The sequence below is a fragment of the Stegodyphus dumicola genome, chromosome 2, assembly GCF_044657685.1.
Source record: "Stegodyphus dumicola isolate Sdum_Otavi_A_Nest chromosome 2, ASM4465768v1".
In the NCBI taxonomy this organism is placed as follows: Eukaryota; Metazoa; Arthropoda; class Arachnida; order Araneae; family Eresidae; genus Stegodyphus; species Stegodyphus dumicola.
In genome coordinates, this window is record NC_140769.1 from 226,700,590 (window position 1) to 226,724,691 (window position 24,102).

The 24,102-nt window shown below is 31.6% G+C and overlaps 1 protein-coding gene across 1 annotated transcript in view; it reads right to left on the reverse strand.

Moving 5' to 3' along the window:
• The window catches only part of LOC118199563 (calumenin-A-like), a 41,131-nt gene extending 17,498 nt beyond the window's left edge, over positions 1-23,633 (reverse strand). The window contains exons 1-3 of the mRNA XM_035371452.2: positions 23,204-23,633; positions 9,507-9,671; positions 338-500 (exon numbers count right to left, since the gene is read on the reverse strand). Of these exons, the coding sequence (XP_035227343.1) occupies positions 338-500; positions 9,507-9,671; positions 23,204-23,308 (433 nt within the window). The 5' untranslated portion in view covers positions 23,309-23,633. The remainder of the gene's footprint in view (positions 1-337; positions 501-9,506; positions 9,672-23,203) is intronic.
• Between the last annotated feature and the right edge of the window lie 469 nt (positions 23,634-24,102).

Genomic DNA, 24,102 nt, shown 5'->3' on the forward strand with positions numbered 1-24,102 from the left:
ATAACATAATATAAAGTACATACATCTTTTACTAAAGCATTTTTAAAAATTTATATGAAGTTTACAGTGTAAACCTGAGTAATGTACACCCCATGCTTATTTCTAAGCAGTAACACTTATATGATCTAAGTAATCCTTTACAGTGCATACATACTATTTACTTTAAATGCATTCAAACAATGTTTTACTTCAACAGAAAAATCTTATTTTACATTTGAACTCTGGTGTAGTTTTATTGTGCCATTCAATTAACAATGTTATCTATGTAATGGCTGCCTGCTTTAAATTTTCATATCAATAGCAAAAATTTTTTAAAATGCTCAAATATTTACATCACCTTCTGTGTATCCATAAGTCACTTTTCTATACGTTTTCCACGTAACTTCAGGTTCATCATTTGGGTTCAAATTCTTCCACTGCCTTTCAGAATCGTCTATAATATATCGTCTCTGAGTGTGTTGAATCCAGTCTTTTAGCTCTTGCATAGAAACAAACCCATCCTGATTATTCAAAAATTCAAGTTTAATATTTAATATTTTATTTACATTATCAATATGTGCTGCTATTAATTCAGAGACTAAATATATAGTAAGAAGCATTAGCACTTTCTTTAGATACTACATCAAATATTGATGAAATTCTTAAACATTTCCTTTATTCACCAAATTTTTGTACCTGCAGACTATTTTCAGACTGAACTTTATCTTCAAAAGTAACATCTTCACAGCATGCCGAATTGTAAAAAAAAAAAAAAAAAAAAAAAAAAAAAAAGGGGGGGGGGAAGAATTAGAGAATATTCCAAAGAAGACTTTTAGGAAGACATCTGATAAGCTCTATATATTTATAAAAATAAGTATAATTCACCTACTAATGGTAAAGCTCTTGTTGCAAGTAGGCAAGGAAAGTCCCATTCCTGCTTTATAGAAAAATGATCATTTTCCTGATTTTTCTTCCCATATGTACACTGACATTCTTTCTTTACCATTTACAGAAAATTTGGCTTTTTTTGGGGGGGGAGGGGATGCTTTTTTGGTAGCTTGTGTGCCACGCAACGTTTAAAAAATTAAAAATAGAAGTAGATCTCAATAAAGATGAATAAATCAATGCATCTTAGCAAAAGTATTTTTTTTATGGTGGAAATGAACTGAGGTTTTTTTCAATGTGCAAAGCATCACAGGAATCAGCATAATGTGAGAAAACTGTATTGGAAGCAGTGAAGTCTTAAAACATGGGAATGGTCTAGAGGCACTGTAGATATACCATCCTATATTTAAAGAAATTTATCATTATAAGCAGGTACTTTTCTGTTTTGCCAGCGCAACCAATAAAGCCGCCAATAATGGCACAACTGATGCCAAATGGAATATTCTCACTGGTAACCTTTTACGCCTCATTTTCAAAACAAGTCACAGTCATTTCTTATCAGATTGATTTTTCTTTCAATACTGGCATACTATTACATAGAATTTTTATCAGATAGTACAATTTTATGCCCTAAGGCCATTAGCAGTAATTAAGTCAATTAGAATGCAATCACGCCACTCATCCAAAAATACAGGAAAGGCAAAGTCAAAGGTTAAATTTATCAATTCTAATGAGAATACACTAGCGAAGTAAAGCATTGTGGTTTTACATAATTTCTGAATAAGCTATTCGTATGAATTGAAATAATTCTTGCATTTAAACTTAAATTCCAAATTAAGATTTAACTTGAAATTAATGTAGATAATTACTGAGAGAATTAGAATTTTGTAGCGTAGTTTACGTAAGATGAGATCACTTGGGGTCATGTGATATGAACCGGAGAATCAGCTTGTTGACCATGAAACCATGAAAGCATAATAAATTCTTAAATTAATATCTTTTTACTAATTTATTGTCTTTATTTATTGGCTTTTTACAAAATTTTAAATGATATTAAAATGTTTATGCCTTCAAAAGAAAAAATTTTTAGAACTAACATTTGTTATGTGTATACTGTATACTGTCACCAATAAAGTCTGCTTGGAGAGATTTGCACCGGCAAAATGGAAAAGTACCAAAAAGCAATAATATAATTGTTTCTTACCTGCTCTAAGTTTTTACTCATTCAGTTCTAAAACTGGTGTGTATATTTACCCACTAATATCATATTTTAAATTACAATATACTACCAAAAAATGTATTTCAAGTTATAAACACTCAATTCAGCAATAAATGATTTAAAGGTGTTTTGTAGTAATCTATGTTTAAAATTAATGCTGAGCAATTCTAGAAACATAATAGTTTTCATTGTTTAGCTCTCATTAGTAAAGCCTAACACCAAGTAATTTAAACAACCATAGATTGAACCATGAGGAAGTTATGGACCCATGGTTTGACAGTATTATACACCAGAGGTCAAATAAATTTTGACATAGCTAATTAATGCAGAGACCACTGCAATAATAGGGGGCACTTTAGTAATCATCAGAGATCTGCTGAGTTGATAATAAATACATCACAGAAAAGCATAAATTGAATGGTAATAAATTGCATAATAAATTGTGTAATTGTAATTTTCTATAATAAACTGTGACTTTAAAATGGCCATTGGTTGATATTATTAGGATTATTACAGTCACTGATGTAAATTTTAATTGCAGAGTTGTTTGTCTGTCTCTCTCTCGTGAATATTTTTAGCTAATTGATAATAATGAGTCCTTAATTGGATAATTTTTAAGTCTTTCACATTCTGGTCAAACTAAGGAAATCTCTCAGACCCATGACGTCCACCTCGAGTGGATCCCATCACATGTTAATATTAGTGGTAAAGAGGTTGCTTATAAATTGGCCAAAGAGGATAGTGAAAATGAAACGGTCACTGGCTCCTCACTTAATTACCAAGAACTTGACTTGAATGAAATATCTAAATATAATATGGCACATTCCACCTACACACCAATGGTACACAGAAACATCCCGTGGCTCCCTACTGGAAATCATATGTGACCGTGGCTCCCAGACTGCTCCGACTAGACTAACAAGTGGCCACCTGCCTTTCCTTTGATAATGGCAGAAAATCCACCTCCCTTGGAAAAAATGCTGTGGACATCCAGCTACACCAGATCACATACTGGGTTGCATCGGACTTTCTAAGGAGGACTTAACATCTGATCCCCTTACTGTTATTGATATTTTTATGGTCAACAACCTTCTGGAGCTGATGTGACATTTGTCAGGTCTTTTGAGGATAAGCAACAGCAACACGATAAGTCCTACACTGGACAGGCATAACAAAGCATGACACACACAATGGACTTATAAATGAGTAACTTGTTATAAAAAGAGAACATGTTGTTTCAGGCAAATAAAGGATAGGGTATAGCTTTGTGATGCATGGGGTCCATGTGAGAAAATTACTCTGGATCACCTCAAAAATAAGGAAAGAAACTATGGCTAGATTGTGTTGTAGGCAGATTTTGAAAGCTTTGACATTGAGAAGGTTCATTTTGGAGGGGAGTAGGGGGCTATCTTCCAAGGAGGCCTAGACAAGGGTGTACACAAATAACAACTGCTTCAAGATCAAGATCTTTCAATAAGGGTCTGTCATAATAGTAAGTCTATTGGTTAGCAGTTACACTGAGGGTTTGCTGCTGCCATTGGAACACTATCGTACAGTACAATGTCCATAATCCGGAGTCGTTGAGACTTCGGCGATTCCGGATTAGGGGGTTTTGCAGATTATAGATCATCAATTTAAATCTGGTAAGATGGCATGCAGAAATGATACAATTAAAAATATGAAATCGTAATTTACTAATAAAGAACTATTATGATCTAAAGGGTATCAAAATTTACAAAAAAAAAAAAAAAAAAAGCTTAATATTTATTTGTTAACTTCATTAAACATTTCTTTCAATTTAAGTTGTTTAAGATCCTTCCACAAAAAGTTCCTTTTTCTTGTGTCATATATAGTGGACTTTCCAATGTCATACTTCTTGCATAATTTTGAGACGGATAGGCCTTTATCCATTTTTTTTGCAGTAATTCCACTTTTTGTTTAATAGACATCGAAACATGCTTTCGTTTTGTAGATCCTTTGGCAGCTCCAGAATTGATAACTCTTTTTGACATAATCGAAAGTTCAAGCTTAATTTTTATAAAATTGTTCTAACAGTCTGCAAAAAATAATAAGCCGGATCCAATAAGAAGATTAAGGAACTTCGCAATCTGCAACATTAACTGAAATGCCTTAGATAATTTTAGCCTAGCTTATACAGTCTGTTATACATTAAACGTGCATATGCGCATGCGCATAAAGTTTGTAGCTTTGAGGTCCGGATTATAGATCATTCTGGATTATGGACATCCGGATTACAGACTTTGTACTGTATCACTGCAAAACTGCATACAGAAGGCTTAATGAAAAAGGCCTTTATGCTAGAAAGTCAAAGCTATGTGTTTCACTTTCTTCACAACAAAAGAGGGTTCACTTTAACTGGTGCAAATTATTTTGGAACTGGAATGAACGCCAGTGGTTCCATGTTCTCTTTACTGATAAGCCAAGGTTTAGTTTAATATCTGATTTCAATCTGTAAGGAATTACAAACATGAAATCTTGCTTCAAACATTAAGAAACAGCCATGCAGGTCTGATGGTAGGAAAGGGAATAATGATCGATGGACATACGACCCTATATATTTTCAACAGCTAATCTGTCAAAGGCCAGAGATATCTGGGTGAGGTTTTAGAAGCTTATGCAACATTTTTCAGTACATACGGATTTGACTTTTTATTTATGGTTGAAAATGGTTGCCCACATTGAGAAAATTTTGTTGATGAATTCTTTGAAAGTGAAAGTCATTGAATGAATATCGTGGCCAATAAAATCTTCTGATATTATTCTGATAGAGAACTCAGAGACTAAACTGAAAAAGCAGTTGCAGGGGATATCTTCCTCATAGAGATGTAAATGCCCCGAAGCCATATTACTGGATGACTGGAATTTAATTCCCCAAACTGTGGTTAACACGTTGACTGCCGTGGGGGTCACCAGCACTCGATTTGGCTACATCGCTGTGTGTGCCACCAGTGATCGGCGACTTGACCAATAGCAAAATACAAAATTAGAGTAAATATCAATACTGATAAATTTTTAAATAGTACCATTGTTACTATAATGGTTTGAAAAATAATAAGTTGTAAAAATTTTAATTATAAATTTCAATAATGGTTTGGGTCACCGGTGACCTCCACCACGAAAAATGCATTAAGCATGATTATATAACTCGCATTATCTTCTGTAGATAATATTTCAATAGAATATATGTTGCATAATAAAAATTTCAAATTGGTGTCATGGGCAAACCACATAAAATACACGTGGCAGTCAACCTGTTAATATTATTGCCAGCATGACAACATGATGTGGCAGCTACTCAGAACTTTTTATACATTTCCGTGGCCCCTACACTTAGGTATAGGAAAACTGCATACTCATTATAAAAAATAAAATACAAAAAGTGTGACTCTAGTTTGACAAAAAAATGACCAAGATACTTCATTTTAAATTTAGTGATGATATCCAAAGAGTGTACATACAATTTAACACTGAAATGTTTGCATTTGTACACACACAAAAAAAAAAAAAAGTTAAAAATATATTTCTTTTGTTAATAGATTAAATAATGGGCATTGTTCAGCAAATCATTATGAAAAGTGTTGATCAGTATAAATTTTATCAAAAAATATATCATATTTACTATATAAATTCATTAAAAATAGAAATTATTTTTAGTTTAATGAATTTTTTGTACAGATGCCAGATTATGATTCTTTAGTAAAACTAAATTAGAATAATTCCTGAAAATATTAATAATACATTTTTACATTTTGTTAACTTATAAATAATTTGTGTGAAAATTTTTTCAACATACCAAATGTAACAAAATTATAAATTAATGAAACTAGTAAACCACAAAAATATATGGAATATTATTTAATTGAGTAATGATGAAACATTTTAGCATTCAGTGTAAGATGTTTTCAACATCTCTATAATACTGTCCTCAAGCAATGGGATTTAGTGCCAGCTTAGCATAACGCAACAATACACTTACAGCATTTGTGCTTTTGTTTGATGTAACGTGACTGGTTCTTGATAAGCCAACTTTTGTTTTTATGAACAAGGATATAAACTAACTGTTATTGCTGTATTTCTTCTAATAAGAAAAATAATTAAAATTTAGGACCTGCCTTCCACAAAACAGTAGATTATTTTCCAAAATTATAGAATCCTACAATCAAAATCAGATTGTATTAATGGATACGGAATGTTCAACTCAATACAACTGACAAAAATGGGTAACAGATTGAAAAAATATCTGCAGGGAAATTCCTACACTGCGCTCCCCCCCCAAAAAAAGAGACAGTTTTATATCGCCCATTTTACTGGGCCGATTGACAAAATTCAAATTGCGTTTTTCATGTCTCGAAAGCACAACTTAGGATATATATTAGAATTATATATAGCATTGTTCTAACATAGCTATTTTGACAAAAAATCAGTCTTGTACTGAAATAACATACCAATATTTTCCCATATTTGGATTCTACGATTCAAATTATATGCCTAAATATTAAATTTTGTAAAATTTGGTGCAAAATGTATGGAGAAATTAAAAAATTTACCTGGGCACATTGTTTTCAGTTTGCGTAAAGAATTCAGTTTACCACTTGGCGAATTTTTTAATATATGGCAACCTATTTTTCCTTTCCCTTCCATTGTGCAGGAGTGAAAAAAGTCACATCATTCCTATCTCTTTACATTGTGCATGAGCGGAAAAAAGTCACACTGTTCCCAATTTCAAATAATTTTAACAAAGTGTTTAAACTACATTTGATATTATTACCGTTTTAAAAAAATATGCCAAATTTCAAAACATGGCAATATATAAATTCACTTATATCTTTGGAAATCGAAATCGGCAAGTTTGTTAATCAAAAGTTTGCTAAAAAGTTACAAAATATGAAATTGATAATAGAACAAATTCCGAATTAGGGCTCCCCCCATGCCCATATTTGGTGGAAGATTAAGTTATTCAAAACTGGATGTCTCTAGGAACAGTTGTTTTTTCACAGTGCGAGAAACATACATACATTTATGCAGATTCTTCATTATTTAATTTCTTTAAGTATAAAACACGGCTCTAATATTTGGTGGCAACAATTTGAAAAGTGATTCGCCATTCATAGTGAATTGGCGCAAAATGCCAAAACGAAATTAATAGGCCTTCTAGGGTAAAAATAAATCATAAAAAATAGGTAAATTTTATTTGGAATGAACCTAAATTTTGAAATGTGAAAGGAAGAATCAAATAATTTTAATAAAAAAAAGAGATATTAATAAATATATTGAGGAGCTAAAATTTTGAGAGCTAATTTTTTAAAAACTAGTTGTGCGATTTTTACAAAATTTGGTAGTTTGGCATTATTTAAGTCGTAGAATTGAAATGGGAGGGATGTTATTTCAGAAAAAGTCTGATTTTGTGTAAATATACCCATATTAGAGCAATTGTTTCATAAGAATAAATTGAATTTAATTAAATAAATTTAATTTAAATACAAATTTAATTAAATGCTATAAATAAATCTAATACATATCCTAAGTCGTGCTTTTGAGACATGGAAAACACAAGTTAAATTTCGACAATTGTCCCAGTAAAACGGGAGCTACAGAACTGTCTTTTTTTTTTTTTTTTTTTTTTTTACAAAGTGTACTTATAGTCATCTAAGCATAACTCCCTGTAAAATGAAATAGCTCGAAAAAATAGTAGACATTGATAAAAATCTTTTTACAAAACAAAGAAATGAAGCAAGTCGAATACTGACTTTTTATTCAATAAAGAGGTATTACTTTGTACAATTTTGACAGGACATCTACCAGCTTTCATGGTTCAATGGTAGACAACTTTGACAGTCAATGAGCTAGTGGTTTGGTTCATTTGATAATGGCAAAGCATATGGGGGCTATCTGTCTAAGTGGAGGGATGCCTTTGTGGAGATTTTTCTAAGGGAACTGTCTTGTATCCATGCTACATATAGGGAAAGCTACAAAAACATCTATGTGGCCAACCTGTTTGCCTGGAATCGAATCCAGGTCAAACTACCAGTGTTCACTTTACTACTCAGCCACTGGTGGACTGGGTCACTAGGATAATATGTCAGTAAAACTCTAATTATTCGAATAGCTTTTAGAATTTCAGAACTTTTCAGAATCAACTGAAGAAGAGAAGGAATAGGAGAAAAAGGGAAAAGAAGGTCAAGAAAAGGAAAAGACTGGAGAAGATAAAGATGATGTGTCACTTGAGGAATTATGAAACATTATTTTGAAAATTCCTGGATGTTCAGAAGTTAGTGCTGAGGGAAGTTAGTGCTGAGGATACAGCAGAATGTATGGTTCGTCAGACCTGGAGTTTCAAATTCTAAATGATAAAGAACTTATTGAAAGTGTTGAGGAAGAAGATGACCTTAATACGGAAGATGAAGCAGACATGGGATTATCATTAAGCATTTTCCGGCCTTGAAGTAGATGAAGTGTCAGCCCAAATGTGACCACATGCAACTTCTCATTGTCAAGCGGATGCACGGCTTGGCTGGCGCAAGTCATAACTTTTAGCACTTGTAAATACCATACAGAATGCTACATAACATGTGCTGATAATGGATATAAAGGAAAATCTATAAAGCAAATTAATAAACAGTTACTAGATGGCGCGCAACAAAATGTAAAGACTTTAATTTTGCTATGAACTTTGGGCAAGTAGAAGAGGGGGATGGTTTGCAGTCAGAAGAGATGATAGACGTTCCGCTGTATTTTTAGTTTTTCTGTATATCTTAACACTGAATTATTATGAAATTAAAAGTTTTTTTTTCCTTCTTCATAAGATGTAGTATTCATTGAATATAGAAATCAAAAACAGGAATCGGCGAGCTCAGATCCGAGCAACACTTTGAAAGGAACAAAGGTAAGTGAAACCTTTTTCCTTGAATTTTAGAAAACTTAGAATTTATAGTAAAGAAAGTTTTCTAGGACATGTATGTAAAAGTGTTGCCTTTACATTTTAATTAATTAAAACCTTTTTTTCTTTAAAAATAGTTTTTTTTTTCTCCCATTTCAAACATACAGTATATACAGCAATTAATTAAAGTGTATGTAGACCCTTTCTTCGGGAAAAATCCAATTATCTGTATTTTTGATTATCTGAGTCTGGTGCCAATTCATTCAGATAATTGCAGTTCTACTGTACCATCTGCATTCCCAATTTCAACATGCAGTAAAATTATTGTGTTTGTGTATTTTCAAGTGTACATGCTAAAATAACCAACCTATAAGAGGGAAAACAATTTACTTATGGTCAAGACTTCGGATACTGGAAATCCACATTTCAGACTTTGTACTGTATTACTTATAACAAAGATAAAAATATATTTAAGAAACAATATTTTAAATATTTTTTCAAAAAATATAGTCTAACAACATTTACCTTGTCCGCATCAATTTTGTCGACTATTTTACCCAACCGACGTTTGCTCTCTTCTGGAGAAAGATCATCAAATTTTTTTGCTTCATTTTCTCCAAGAAAAGCTTCATGGTCATACTCAGGATTATGAAGCTCCTCAGAATTATAATGATCTTCATCACTTAGGAACTGGAAATAAATAAAAGTCAATCATTTTAGAGAGAAAAAAAATTAAAAAGCATGTTTTCTACCTACTCAATAAGTTCCTAAAAACAAGGAACAGCAGGTATTTATCTAGTTACATATCAAATAACAGCAGATTCATATACATTCAAGCACCAACTCATCCTCTTTAAAGCAGCCACCTCTTTAATGTGCAACAGATTAATTTAAAACAGCCAAAGCAGTTAGTTTCAAAAACTGGTCGTAATAGTCACTTTAAAAGGAAGCCCAAATAAGAAGTAGTTTTACTGATTTTGTAGAACATTCATTATAACAATGCACTTTGTTTTCCTTAAAGAAAGGGCCTACTTTATGATTATTCACATCTCTCATGGAAGAGATAACTAATTTTTTGCCATGCACAAAAGGCAACAGGCAGTTTCAAAACGGCAGGGCACTAAGAATTCCATACAAGAGGCATTAACCTATAAAATTTAAAAAGCAACGTAATAAAACACTTAACTTGGAAAAAAAAAAAAAAAAAAACTTCCTTTTCTGTGCTGTTATTCTTTCTATTTATGCAGTTATCACATTTCACGTAAAAGAACATCAGGGAATTGGACAAACTCTGCTCGATATAACTTCTTCATTGAACACAGGCAAAATACAGATGTGCTATATATGCATGCATACATGGGTTACCAGATAAACATTTTTTAGTGATATCGTGAGTTGCAGCATAACTATTTTAGCAACATACAGGTTTGCGTTCTGAATACTTCTTTTGTTGTTCCCGATTTAGTTGGTCCCAGTTTCAGTTCTCAAAAAATGGGCTCGTTGAATAGGACATTTATAATTTTCTATGTGTGTAAAGGAATACATGCTAGTTCTACATATACAGTCTTTCATAACGGTAGCTATCCTATGGAGACTATGGATCCAAAAAGAAGACAAACAGAAGTGAAATGTTATTTTTGCAGAAATCCCTCCTGAATGACATAAATGTATATTTAAATTCAAAGACTTTTAATTAAAATGTCATTGAATTTCAACTGAGAATTTGACAGACCTACTTATGTTTGGTTTTTTGGGAATGGAATCTAAAGAAACATAGACAAACATTGGCTGCTACTTACAGCACAATTTTCATATGACATCAACTAAACTTTCATCATGAAAGGTTTTTGGTTTGGTTTATTTAATTACGGCAAAGCCTCGAGGGCTATCTGCCTAAAGGGAGGGGTGCCTTCGTGGAGGACTTTCTAAGGGAAACTGGCTCGTATACACGTTACACATGGGGAAAACCACGAAAACACCCATGCAGCCAGCCCGTTCGCGGGATTCGAACCTCGGAGCGAACTACCAGTGTTCACCGCTCAGCCGCTGGTGGGCCCCCTCATGATGAAATAATTATTTTCACATTAAATGTAAAAAGCAATTAACTTATAAGCACACAAAACATGTACATCAAAGAACACTTAGTGATCTGAGAAGGGTATTTCCCGAGTCAAATTGGATTGGGAAACACGCCATGTATACCAACAGCCTGGTTCGTTACTCATCACTCGAGTCAATGCTTGTATTTAGAGATGAATTTTCCGCTCATACTTTCCTTGCATCTCAAATTTTTCATATATAGAAGTGCTCGTATCTTGAGGTTCAACAGTATAATTCTTCACAAGGGTCACAGCCTTCTTTGATCCCGTCAGCTCAATGATTTCCATGTCATTTTGTGTAAATAGTCTCTTTGGCCAATTCGTCCGCTGTCTTATTTCCAGTTAAACCTGCATGTGCTTTTACCCAATTCAAATTAACTTTATGCCTCTCTAGGAATTCAAAATAAAGTTCTCTATCTAATATCAGTTCACTTGTTTGGTCTGGGCAGGAGAATGCCTGTAAAGTTGATAAACTTCAGTATTATATACACTGATTATATTCCCGATTTTTAGGCATATTTGTATTCACTTTAAAGCATAGGAAATAGCACTTGCCTCTACCTGATATACTGAATTATATTAATTTATATTTCTCAATTATATATCTCAGCTACACAATAAAAAACTGCAAAGGTGATGTTCTCACCAACACTAGACCCACCAGTATACACATTATATTCACCGGTGTCTGTCGAAAGCATTGCAGCAAAAACCTCGCGGAGAAAACAATGCAAGGCGAAAACATCATGGTACAAAATAAAGCAAAGAGAAAACATTACAGTTCTAAAACATCGTGGTACAAAATATCGTGATAAAAAATAATACGTTTAAAAAACTTTGTGGTTTAAAAACATCATCGTCGAAAATATCGTGGTAAAAAATAAAGTCGATAAAGTCTTTACTACAAATCATCGCATGATGATAACATCGCACACATGATACTTTTGGTTTTAAAAGCTGTAAATGCATAATCACATAATGATTTGGGAGTGCAGGAAGGATAGAGGTATATTTTTATTTTCTATACAGTACAAAGTCCGAAATTCGGATTCGTCGGGACTTCGGCGAATCCAGATTTGGGATTTTTCCGGATATTAGATCATCAGTTTAAATCTAGTAAGATGGCATGTAGAAGTTATAAAATTAAAAATATGAAATCATGATTTATGAAATAATGAAGTATTTATGATCTAAAGGGTATCAAAATTTACCAAAAAAAAAAAAAAAAAAAGGGCTTAATATTTATTTGTTTACCTTATTAAACATTTCTTTCAATATAAGTTGTTTAAGTTGCTTTGTTTTTTTGTGCTAATACTTTCTCTTTAATTCTGTAGACAGACATAATCTCTTGTTCAATTACATTGTTGAAGTCCTGTAACTGCTGTTTTGAGAATTCCGATTAACTTGTCAATTGAAATATTTTCGTTTTCAGTAACTTTCTTCACTATCATTAGAAGTATTTTCTGGATTTAGAACCATACGACAGATTGCCATTCATTAATTGATTGATGATTGAGAAGCATTGTTACCACAATGAAAAACTTCTCTTATATCATCTTTATTTATTACCTCTTCTCCACATTTCTTTACAAAATCCGTTAATTGGAAAATTTCTCCTCTGTTTTGCGTTATCCTAATTTAACAGTTAATTTGACAGTTAAGCCTGAATTGCATTAGTTTAGTTATTTATTATACTTATTTCTTGCACATGCTTAAGGCTTATCAGAGTTCTGAATAAATAAATTCCTACGTATACTTAAGCCTTATTGAGAGCTGGCAGTAAATATTTTACCGCCTGATGCAATCTATGTGGGTCCTAAATTCTGGTGCATCCATACAAGACCTGGTGCTGGTTTTGGGTTTATGTGAATAACAAATCAGTTATTCTTATTTCAAATAGCCCTAAATGTAATCTTTGGATCTATGAGTATTATCAACAAAATCTATTTTTAGCGTATGAAAAATTTTTGGTAAATTTTTCCTCATCAACATTTTTAGCGCATTTAACTTATCTGTAATCATCACCAAGTGTAATGTCAACATAAAAAGTTACCATAGTCCTTCATTAGTGAATTACTAACATAAAAAAAAAATGTTTAGGCATCGCTACATGAGTCATTACTCAAGCTGTCATGTTTTGATAAACATGCGGTGATGAAAGGAAAGTACAATAAATAATTATTTTTCAGGCTGGCGTCATATCAACGATGTATCTATGTGGAATGTTTTGGTTCGAGATGTATGCCAAGTAGATACGCAGCAACAGAGACAAATTACTGATTGTACAAATTTATGCTAAAATGACTGCTTCTTCAATAACAAGGTATTTTATTAGTGTCGAAGTGAAATTAAGAATCGAAACTCTCTAGATGTTCTATATTGCACAGAGGGGGGGGGGAGGATCAATTGCGCATGTGTAAAGCCTACGAGAAAACTGTTATTGGTGGTTTTGAGGTCCGGATTTTAGATCATTCCGGATAATGGACGTCCAGATTTTGGACTTTGTACTATATTTCATATTTTTGAATGAACTATTAAATTTTTGTTGAAAAAGTAAGAAGGCAACTTAAGAATTTAAAAATTGAAAATGAGTAGAAAATTAATGCAACTTATAGCACTTAATAAAAATAAAAATTTACATAGTTATTTAACAAAGGTCATTAATAAAGTAATGTTTTTTTATAATGTTTTACTAATAATATTTCATGAAAAATATAGTCTAAAAATGTTCAGAATACGAAATATAAATAACAGCATGAAATTACCTCTAAAAAATTGCTTTGTTAATTATAAAATTATTTTCTTTCACATTTCTTAATCCGATTATTGTTTTAGTGAAAATTACATGTTGTTTCATTTCCGTTTATTCTTAAAGTGTCGTTAACATTTTCATGTATGGCGTGTAATCAATTATTTGGATGTCGATTTGTTAGTTATGAAGAAAGTAAGTTCCATAATATGTCAGTATGGAATCTGACTTTATTGGATTATGCCAAAATGCACTAGGGCTACCTGCCTAAGAGGAGGGATGCTTTCGTAGAGTACTTTCTCAGGAACTGGCCTATATTTACGTTATATGTTAAAATACCTTTGCTGAATGCCTGCCATCAAGCTGCACTTCTTGCCTGGGCAAGAGAATACAGAGAATAGAACTTGAAATGAATAGCAAGGAGTGATGAATCCTGATTCTAATAAATACCGATGAGAGGCTGAGAATATGATGTCAGACTCATAGAGGCATGAATCCTGTATGACAGACAAGGCCATGTTGGCTTAAACATGGTCTGGGATGTTTTCTCTAGGCAGTGTTTGGGATCTTTGGTACTTGTACCAACCTCTTTAAATATGATTCAGTACGTAGAGTTGCTGGGCGATGATCTCCATCCATTTATGTTATCCTGTCATTCACACGGAAATGGAGTATCCCAGCAAGATAACTACCTCTCACAGGTCCTAGTTGGCTACTGTCTGGCTGGATGAGCATTCTTCTAACTTCTCTGTCATAAATTGTCTACTTAAAAGCCGTGATTTAAATTCTACTGAGCATCTGTCGGACGTTTTGGAGAAAGCTTTGAAACCTCATCACACAACACTAGCGACTCTTCCTAAATTATAGACAGCTCTATCAGATGTTTCGCAAGTCATTCCCACAGAATGCTTCCAGAAACTTATTGAATCTATTCTTCGTCATTTGGCAGCCATTATAAAGGCCAGAGGAGGCCCAACTCGTTATTGACTAGCTATCCCCAATTCAGTGGCACTTAAGTGTATTTGAGTGAGATTTTATTTTGTGGCAACTCTTTGCCCTCGGAATTTTTTAACAAGCAATTTTGAAGCTATTATTTGTCAATAAAAATTTTTAATTAAAATTTAATAAAATAAAAACTTCATCAGACTGCCCTTAGAGTAGACAGTTTTCTAGGAGAAAAACTGCACATATTTTACATTATTATTAGAATTATTATTAACGTGTTCCGCCCTAAGGCACTACACTGAAGGGAGTTATGCCTTCGTGGAGAGCTTCCTAAGGGAAACTGGCTCATCATAACACGTTACACATGGGGAAGACCATGAAAACATCCATGCAGCAAGCCCATTCGCGGGTTTCGAACCTGGTACCGAACTACTAGTGCTCAGGGACTTTACTGCTCAGCCGCTTGTGAGCTACATATTGTACCTTGATTGCTATTTGCAATGAATCAAGTGTTTTAAGTACAATTTTTACATATTTAAATGCCAGTTGTTTGAAGTAAGAAAATGCTATTATTTTTATCTTTTTATGAATCGTTTTAAATATTTTATAAGTATATGATTTTGAGTGTCAACCATAACTAAAAATTAACAACCGAGTTCGCTTCCTGCATGATTATTTTTTAATTAAAGTGATCGGAACAAATTCTTTTTCAGTAGAATGAACTATTTAGTGCTGTTATGCATTAAACTAAAAGAACCTAGATATTTTGAAAAAAGGTATTTTTAAAGAAGACATACTGATTTTCATTTTAAATAGAAAAAAAAAAAAATCTTTTTTTAGTAAATTTACAGATTTTGTTATTTTTTTTACCTGTAATTAACTGTAGTTTTAGTTTTTCATTTCATATTAATGAACAAAGATATGGTCGTAATCAGCTGAATTATTGTGAGACATACTGTTAAGCAAATTTAGAATTCTGTTTTACCCAGCTACACCACTGCGAACAACAAATATACTATTTTCTTACATTATTCCTATACCTCACCAAACCACTCGCATGGTAAAACATTTCGTTCACCTTACATTTCAAAGGGGAAAAAGCAGCTTGTCTACCTCTTTTTCTCATCATTTCATTATTACATCTGCTTGTAATAAAAGGGATATAATCTTTTATATAAATTTATAACTTATGGAGTAAATCATTTTTCATATTTTAATATGTGCTCTCTTTTAATATTCATGCAAGGCTTAATTAATATGTTGGTTGTGATTCATGTTATACATTTATAGTTGTATATACTCGGATCACGTGCTTTTTTTAAGTATTGGATTGCTCAAACTCCCTCTTGGATTTTGTTTTTCATTTTATGCAACATGTTTAATTTTTATATAAAGTGTTGTGGTGATGATGCATATACGTGAGGAGATGTATATTCATTCTGTATACAGTCCTTCCTTTATTGAATATTGTCTTTATTCATTTTAATAACATTCATGAATTCGGGCTGATTTCATGACAGAGATATTTTCATGCAGGTTATATATTAGTGCATATTTAACACTGAAAATATATTATATAACTAAATTAATATACATAATCAACATCTTTTTCATGTAAAAAATAAAATGAAGTCAAATTTATGCATGGTTTTATGAAATTCTATGATCTTATAATTTTACGTGCAGTGCAATACATGTGTAATGAGCATAATTTAGAAATTTTTTACGATTAGGTTTTTCCATTTTGAAAATATACAAATATTAATTAGGCAAGATAAATTCTAGAATGAAAGCAACAACATCTTTGAGGACCTAACTACATTTTACAAATGACATTTAGAGAAGATGATATTGCTTCTTGAAATCTGAATGACTGAACTGTAATTGAAAGAAATTTGAAAGCTTTCAGATTTTATATAACGCCCAAAAGGGCGTTTTTCACGGGAGATTCAAAACAAGATTTAAAGAGTGATTCACACATTCACAGTTATTCGACACAAATTACCATTACACTGTAGCATCTTTATGCTGCTACGCTACCAAAACAGTATCAGTAAGAAATGTAAAGAAACCTCACACATAAAATATCCGTACTTGAAGATACACATGATGATAATGTTAATGGAACTCTTTGAAATCGTTTGAGTTTGTTAATCAAAAATTTGTTAAAGTTTTACAAAATATGAAATATATAATAAAACAAATCCGAAATTCCAATTTGGGCTTCCAAATGCCCACATTTGAGTGGAGGACTATTATTCAAAATTTGATGTCTCTAGGTACCGTTGTTTTTTCACAATGCGAGAAACATATATACAATTATGCAGATTTTGCATGATTTAATTTCTTTAAATATAACGCAGTGCTCTAACATTTGGTGGCAACACTTTGAAAAGTGATTCAGAATTTTATAGTGAACCAACACTAAATACCAAAATGAAATTAATAGCTCTTCTGGGCAAATTGCCCCTTTGGGCTAATAAATTAAGGGAGAGAATTAAATGCTGTATGTCATTGCATTTAAAATTTACAGAATATTGATTCGTGAGTTTATTAAAAGATTTAACGGGTAGAGTAGACTTTAAGGTACCCCTTGTGTATTATGGCGAAGTTGTTGTTTGATTTATAGCCAAGTTGTTGTTTCATTTATGGTAGCCTGAGTAGTTGAATGTTATGGAAACCCTAGTGCAAGATACTGGGAAATTTTGAATCATGGGATGTTTTGTAAGTATTTTTGTGGCGTGTGTTGGTTTGATTCTTTAGAGGGTAGAATGGCCTAATGTAGTAAGATTAATTTGAAGTTTCTGTACAGTTTGGAGTGAAAGCTTTTACCTCTGAGTATTGAGTTAAAAAACAAGTTTCTTCGCAGGCAGCATTACCCTAAACATTCCATTATTAAAATTAGAAGTTGCCATTTCTTCGTCATTTCCTTAATGGTTATGTGTGGAGAACCTTCACCCTTGCCACATGAAAAGTTTCAAATATCTTCTTCAGACAGTCTACATGTTGTGCAATTTGGGGATTTTTTTTTACAGTGAAAATAGGTCGATGTGTACATAGATACCGAGTTTGTGCAATCTTGGACTAGTTATTTTGGCTTGCGTAGTAGCAATTTTTGCACCGAAAATCACCACTATGCAGGCCAAAATAACAAGTCAATGAACTGTACAAACTCGGTATCCACATACTGCCAAAAATCGCCAAGGGGTACCCTAAAATATACTTTTACCAAACATTTAACTCTCTTTCCAGTAAAATCACATATTCACAAAGTTATACTGCCAAAAATCGCCAAGGGGTACCCTAAAATATACTTTTACCAAACATTTAACTCTCTTTCCAGTAAAATCACATATTCACGAAGTTATACAATAGTAATCAAACATTTTATATTGAATCCAGGCCTTGAATATTTACGACGTTTTAGCTGATTAATGCATACACATACATGGATTAGAAAATGGTTTTGAGAAATCGTAGTTGACATATGAGTACTATATACAGAAAAAAATTTTAATCAAATTTATTTTACAAAGCATACCATGTTCTCTTCAAAGCAGGATTTAATTAAAATAGATAAAAAATTTATAAAGATTGCTTTCAATTTTTCTTGTGCAAAATGTTCTATCATTTTCTTTCTCTCCTTTTCCAGACTCAATGTTGATATTCTTTCATACTATAAGGAGCACTGAACAAACACTACTTATGAGACCACTCAACAAAGTCATGATACCATTGAATTTGAATCTAATTTAATCTTTTATGCAGTTTAACAACTTCTCTACACATTTTAGAACCTCATTGTGACCATCGTTTCTATTTCATTTTCCTTCTTGAGTACAACACCACTTCCAGACTATTTTGTTCTGAGTTACTGCATCACCAGTCTTCCTCTCAAATAAACCTATACACTTATTTTTCCTGATTTTTTTTTTTTTTTTTTTTAAATCAATACTTGCATTTCTTTATTTATAGTTGCAAATCTTCAACACTACAAGTAATTTCAAAGAAACCCGATGCTATTTTCTTCTTTTAACGAAACCAGATTATAGTTTCAGCCAAGAATGAACTAAATTTCGTGTTACTATTCAGTGCATCAAATATGTGAATTTCTTTTACAAAATTGTAAACTTTTTGCCTTTGTTAATAATTTTGAGAAGCAATGAAAAAAAAAAAAAAAAAAAAAAAATTGCAAAATGCGTATTTCTCACACAGATAATCGAGAATTCTGTCTAATTATCTTTGAGGAAGGAATGCTACTTTCATGTAATACACTCATGTTCTTAGATTAATTAAATAACCCAGACCAGAATTAATTATTAGTCTCAAAACTGCATTTTGCGTCGAATCACATTAAATGTCCAAATAACTTTTTAGATTGTTGCCACCAAATGTTATTGCCCTGTTTTGTTTTGTTAGCGTGCAGCCCGGTCCACCTTGCATAACAAAGTTTGCTCTATGACCCTATACGGGCTACGCCAGTAGCTATCGCCCTGTATTGTATTTAAAGAAACTAAATAATGAAGAATCTACATGAGTGTATACATGTTTTTTATGAAAAAACAACGGTACCTAGAGCCATCAAATTTAGAATAACGTAGCCTTCCACGCGAATATGAGCACTTGGGGACACAAATTTTGAATTTCAAATTTGTTTTATTTTCTATTTCATATTTTGTAAAATTTTAAAGAATTTTTTATTAAAAAAATTTAGAATAATATGACAATGACTGCACTAATATTAATCCATGTCATATATTAATTCTGGTGATGTAAATGGAACTAATACTCAAACAGCCAATAATGATTTTATAGCAGTATTAATTAATCAATCAAAATGCATTGAGAAGCAAAACTAACTCTGAATTAAGATTTCATTTTGAAGCACTTGCACTCCTTTTTTACTCTTCAGCCTAGCTGGACTACGGTCTGTTGTTCTCTTGTAATCACAAATCTATCAAAAATATAAACATTTTTAAATAGGTACAAATAACCTGCCAAGTTGTCTGTGGCCGCAACATGTTTACTGAAAATAAAATGAAGATTTAATCTGCCTCGGCCGCCAGTTTTCTTTTCATTGTGTATTGGCATTTCAGTATTCTATGCAATCAGTATTCTTCCTCTTTAATATGGATCTATGTTCTATGGCCAACAATACTGTACATTTTTAAGTCTCAGTGTTCCTACATCAGTACTTCTCAGTTTGTTTTTATGGCACACACATATATATAGATATATATATAGAGAGAGACAAAACATAATTTAGAATGGTTCATCAGCTAATTTTGGATAACAGAAATGCAGTGGTCTTTGGAAGGGAGGGGGTTTAATTGAGTCTGATGTACCTCCTCTTGATAATATTATATCAGATTTGATTGCATTCCTCTTCCTATGTATTTATTTCTGTGATTTTTTATATTTTGGGGAGGTTTTGTATTTCTTTAATTCTTCTGACTTAGGTTTATTTTACATATTTATGGAAAATTTTGAAATTTACTGGTACTGAATTTCACTTCTTTGGGTCTTTGCGGAATTGGATCTAAATTTCTTACTTTTTTTTCATACTGATTGATTTTCAGCAGCATATTGCAGAGAAGTAATTTGGGATAATTTTCTTTTTAAATAAAAATTCCTCATACTATCTATTTATATGTGTTTGTTAAAATTAAAATTAAAATTTGTTTAAATTTAAATTTCATTCCTTGCAGCAATGGCGCAAAGAATTTTTAACTAAATTTGTATTTAAATTAAATTTATTTAATTAAATTCAATTTACTCTTATGAAACATATTTATAGATAGATATATACATAAGTATAGATAAAAGGTAAGAAATTTAGAATCAATTTTACACAAAGACCTAAAAGAAGATATCAGAATATCCTATAAATATGCAAAATAAGAATTACATCTGGTACAACATTATCAAGAGGAGGATACATTAGATTCAATTACAATCCCCCTTCCAATAGAAAACCACTGTGTTTCTGTATTCAAAATTAGCTTATAAACTAATATTAATTATCATAGTTCATCTGAAAATTCTGAAGTCCTCCCCGACACAGGATAAAAATTTGAATTTCATATCAAGCAAAAGAATTTACTTAAGACATTTTTTACTAATTTAAATTGAAATAAAGTACAAACACGAAAATTAAAAAAAATATAAACTGAGAATATGAATTTAAAACTTACTCAGAGTACGAAGAAGCAATCCAGTAATTAAAAATATTAAAAACACATCCAAATGAAAAAATCCCAAATTTGATAAAAGTAAATAATGTAAAGCTTATTCTTTTACAGAATGCAAGATTAAAATGTAGAAAAATAAAATCTACTAGAAAATTTTGTGATAATACATATTTTGATTTGGTATATATGATTTAAATAAATATACAGTGTCTCACAAAAGTGATGGGACACATGTGCTTTACAAAAGGAAACTATAATAAAATAAATTAAAAAAACATGTAAAAATTTTTTGTGGGTGTGTTTCATACTTAAATTCAGTAACAATTATTACATAACATACATTTTCTCAAAATATTAAAATATGAATTTAATAAATGTTTAAAACGTTTGTTTAAAACGGAGGAAAAAATGGCTCACATAAGTGATGGTAGATACTACTACGTAATGCAATTAAAAATTTGGGGGGTGGGGTATTTTTACTCAAAAGCAATGGGCAATAATTTATAAAATCGTCTGTAGTATTTCTCTCCAGTTTGTTTTGGAATTTTTGTGTTTTTTAGCTCTGTGCAGCCATGAATGCTAAACGAAAAGAAACTTTGCCTGAAATTCAAAAATCAGTTATTAATTTGCATATTGAACGTAGAAAATTTATTAGAGAAACTACTGAAACAGTTAACTTGAGTCATTCAACAGTTTTCAATATCATTAAATCATATAAAAAGAATCATATGGTTCAGGATAAAAGAAGACCTTGCCGACCATCAAAGCTATCCAATGGAATAAAGCGAATTATCGTTCGAAACATTAAAAAAAATCCAAGAATGAGTGCTCCTAAAGTTGCTGCTGATTTACAGGCATTATATGGAGTAATTGTTAATCCTGAGTCTATTAGAAGAGTAATTCGATCTGCTGGATATCATGGTAGCGCAGCCAGGAAAAAATTCTTTGTAAGTGAAAAGAATAGAAAACTCAGACTGGCTTTCGCAAAATCCAACATAAATAAGAATTCTGATTACTGGAATGAAGTTATATTTGCTGATGAGAGCAAATTTAATATATTTCGTTCTGACGGTAGGATCTTGGTGTGGAGAAAACCCAGGGAAGAATTTCGCAAACAGAACTTGGTGCCAACAGTAAAACATGGTTGTAGGAGGTGTTATGGTATGGAAGTGTATGTTGTCCGCTGGAGTTGGTAATCTTGTTTTTATTGACAATATAATGGATCGGTACAAGTATATTGACATTTTAAATCTAAATTTGAAATCTTCAGCACGAAAATTGAACCTTCATAACGATTTTAAATTCTATCAGGACAATGACCCCCAAGCACACTGCTTTGAACGTTAGACTCTGGCTGCTGTATAACTGTCCTGAAATAATAAAAACACCACCACAATCTCCAGACTTAAATCCCATAGAGAATATTTGGCAAGAATTGGAATCAAGAATTCGCAAACATACCATTTCTTCAAAACAACAATTAAAATCGGTGCTTCAAGAAAAATGGGGTAAAATCACAAAAAAATTAGCCGAATTCATCCGAAGAAGATTAAATCATGTTTTAAAAGTAAAAGGAAATCCAACAAAATATTAAAACCTTTTAAAAAGTAAAATTTTTGGATAAATATTTGATGGAAAAGTAAGTATCCCATCACTTATGTGAGCCATTTTTTGCTCAGTTCTAAACAATTGTATTTTTATTAAATTAATATTTTAAGAAAATGTATGTTATGTAATAATTGTTACTAAATTAAAATATGAAACTAACCCACAAAAAATTTTTACATGTTTTTTTTTAATTTAATTTACTACAGTTTCCTTTTGTAAAGCACAAGTGTCCCATCACTTTTGTGAGACACTGTATGATGCGTATGATGATACACAGAATCGATACGGATTCAAACATTTGCTTAAGTTTCAGCAAATGTATAGTAAAAGAAAATATTTTAAACACACTGACTGAAGAAAAATATGCATTAGCACAATTTATATGCATTAAAAGCTGTTCAGGAAACCCTGAAATCTTCAGATACAGTGTTAGATATGCTTCTTTTTTGTTATCCAATAACTTGAAAAATCGGGCATACAATAACATATTAACGTAATATTTCTTTTGATTTTGGACGGTACTTTCCATTATAAACTAGAAAGCGGAAATTCAACGATGAAATGCAAAGTTCCAATATAATACTTAAAAATCTTTTAAATTAAATGTTTTTAGAAAAAACAGACACTTACATTTTCATGGACTCTCTTAGACGATCCATCATATTTTGGTATAACCAATCCATCAACTGTGAAAAAAACTGCAACAAGGAACAAATTTTGGTTTAAAATATTCATTTTTTAATGCATGTACATTGACTTGATAACACAGACTAGACTGCAAGAGTAATTCCGGGTGTGAAACGGTACAATTTAACAAGAAAATAAATTTAAAAAAAATTAATGGACAATCACCCACACAAATTCCATTTCAGTAATGTTTTTCATATGTTCAGCAGACGACCATTCGAAGCGACATCTATACTTCGGGAGCGACTAAATTTCAACTCGGCAGGAAAATTTGATTGGTCAACGGTACACGTCACATGTGACGTCAAAAGCGGGTGTTTTAGATTTACCCCACAGGATTACCTGCCATTTTCGGTTGCTTGTTTTCTGAGCTCTGCAGTGATATTTTTTGGTGAGCTAAAAGAATTTTTTGATAAAATATTTTAATTGGTAATTTAGATATTGTTTGCTTGTAATTAAACACGTGATTACAAATTATTGTAAAGTATTTATTTTTGAGACAAACTTTTTGTAATCTATTTATTTTTCATATATTGCCTTTTGAGAACAGATAAATTTAGCTGAAATTTCCTTTGTTGAACAAAGGAAAAAGAAAAATGTTTCAGAATAGCAAACCGTGTTAGTTTCAGTCAAACATTAAATATTTTATACCATTTTTTGTGTCAAACATTAAATATTTTAATATCATATGCTACCATTTTTTTGTGTCAAACATTAAATATTTTAATATATGCTACAGTTTTTATTCATTTTTTTAATATTTCTGACGACAAAATAAGTTTTTTATTTTCTATTGTAGTACATAACTTTTTGTTATAACAATGGAATATGAAAAGATAGCA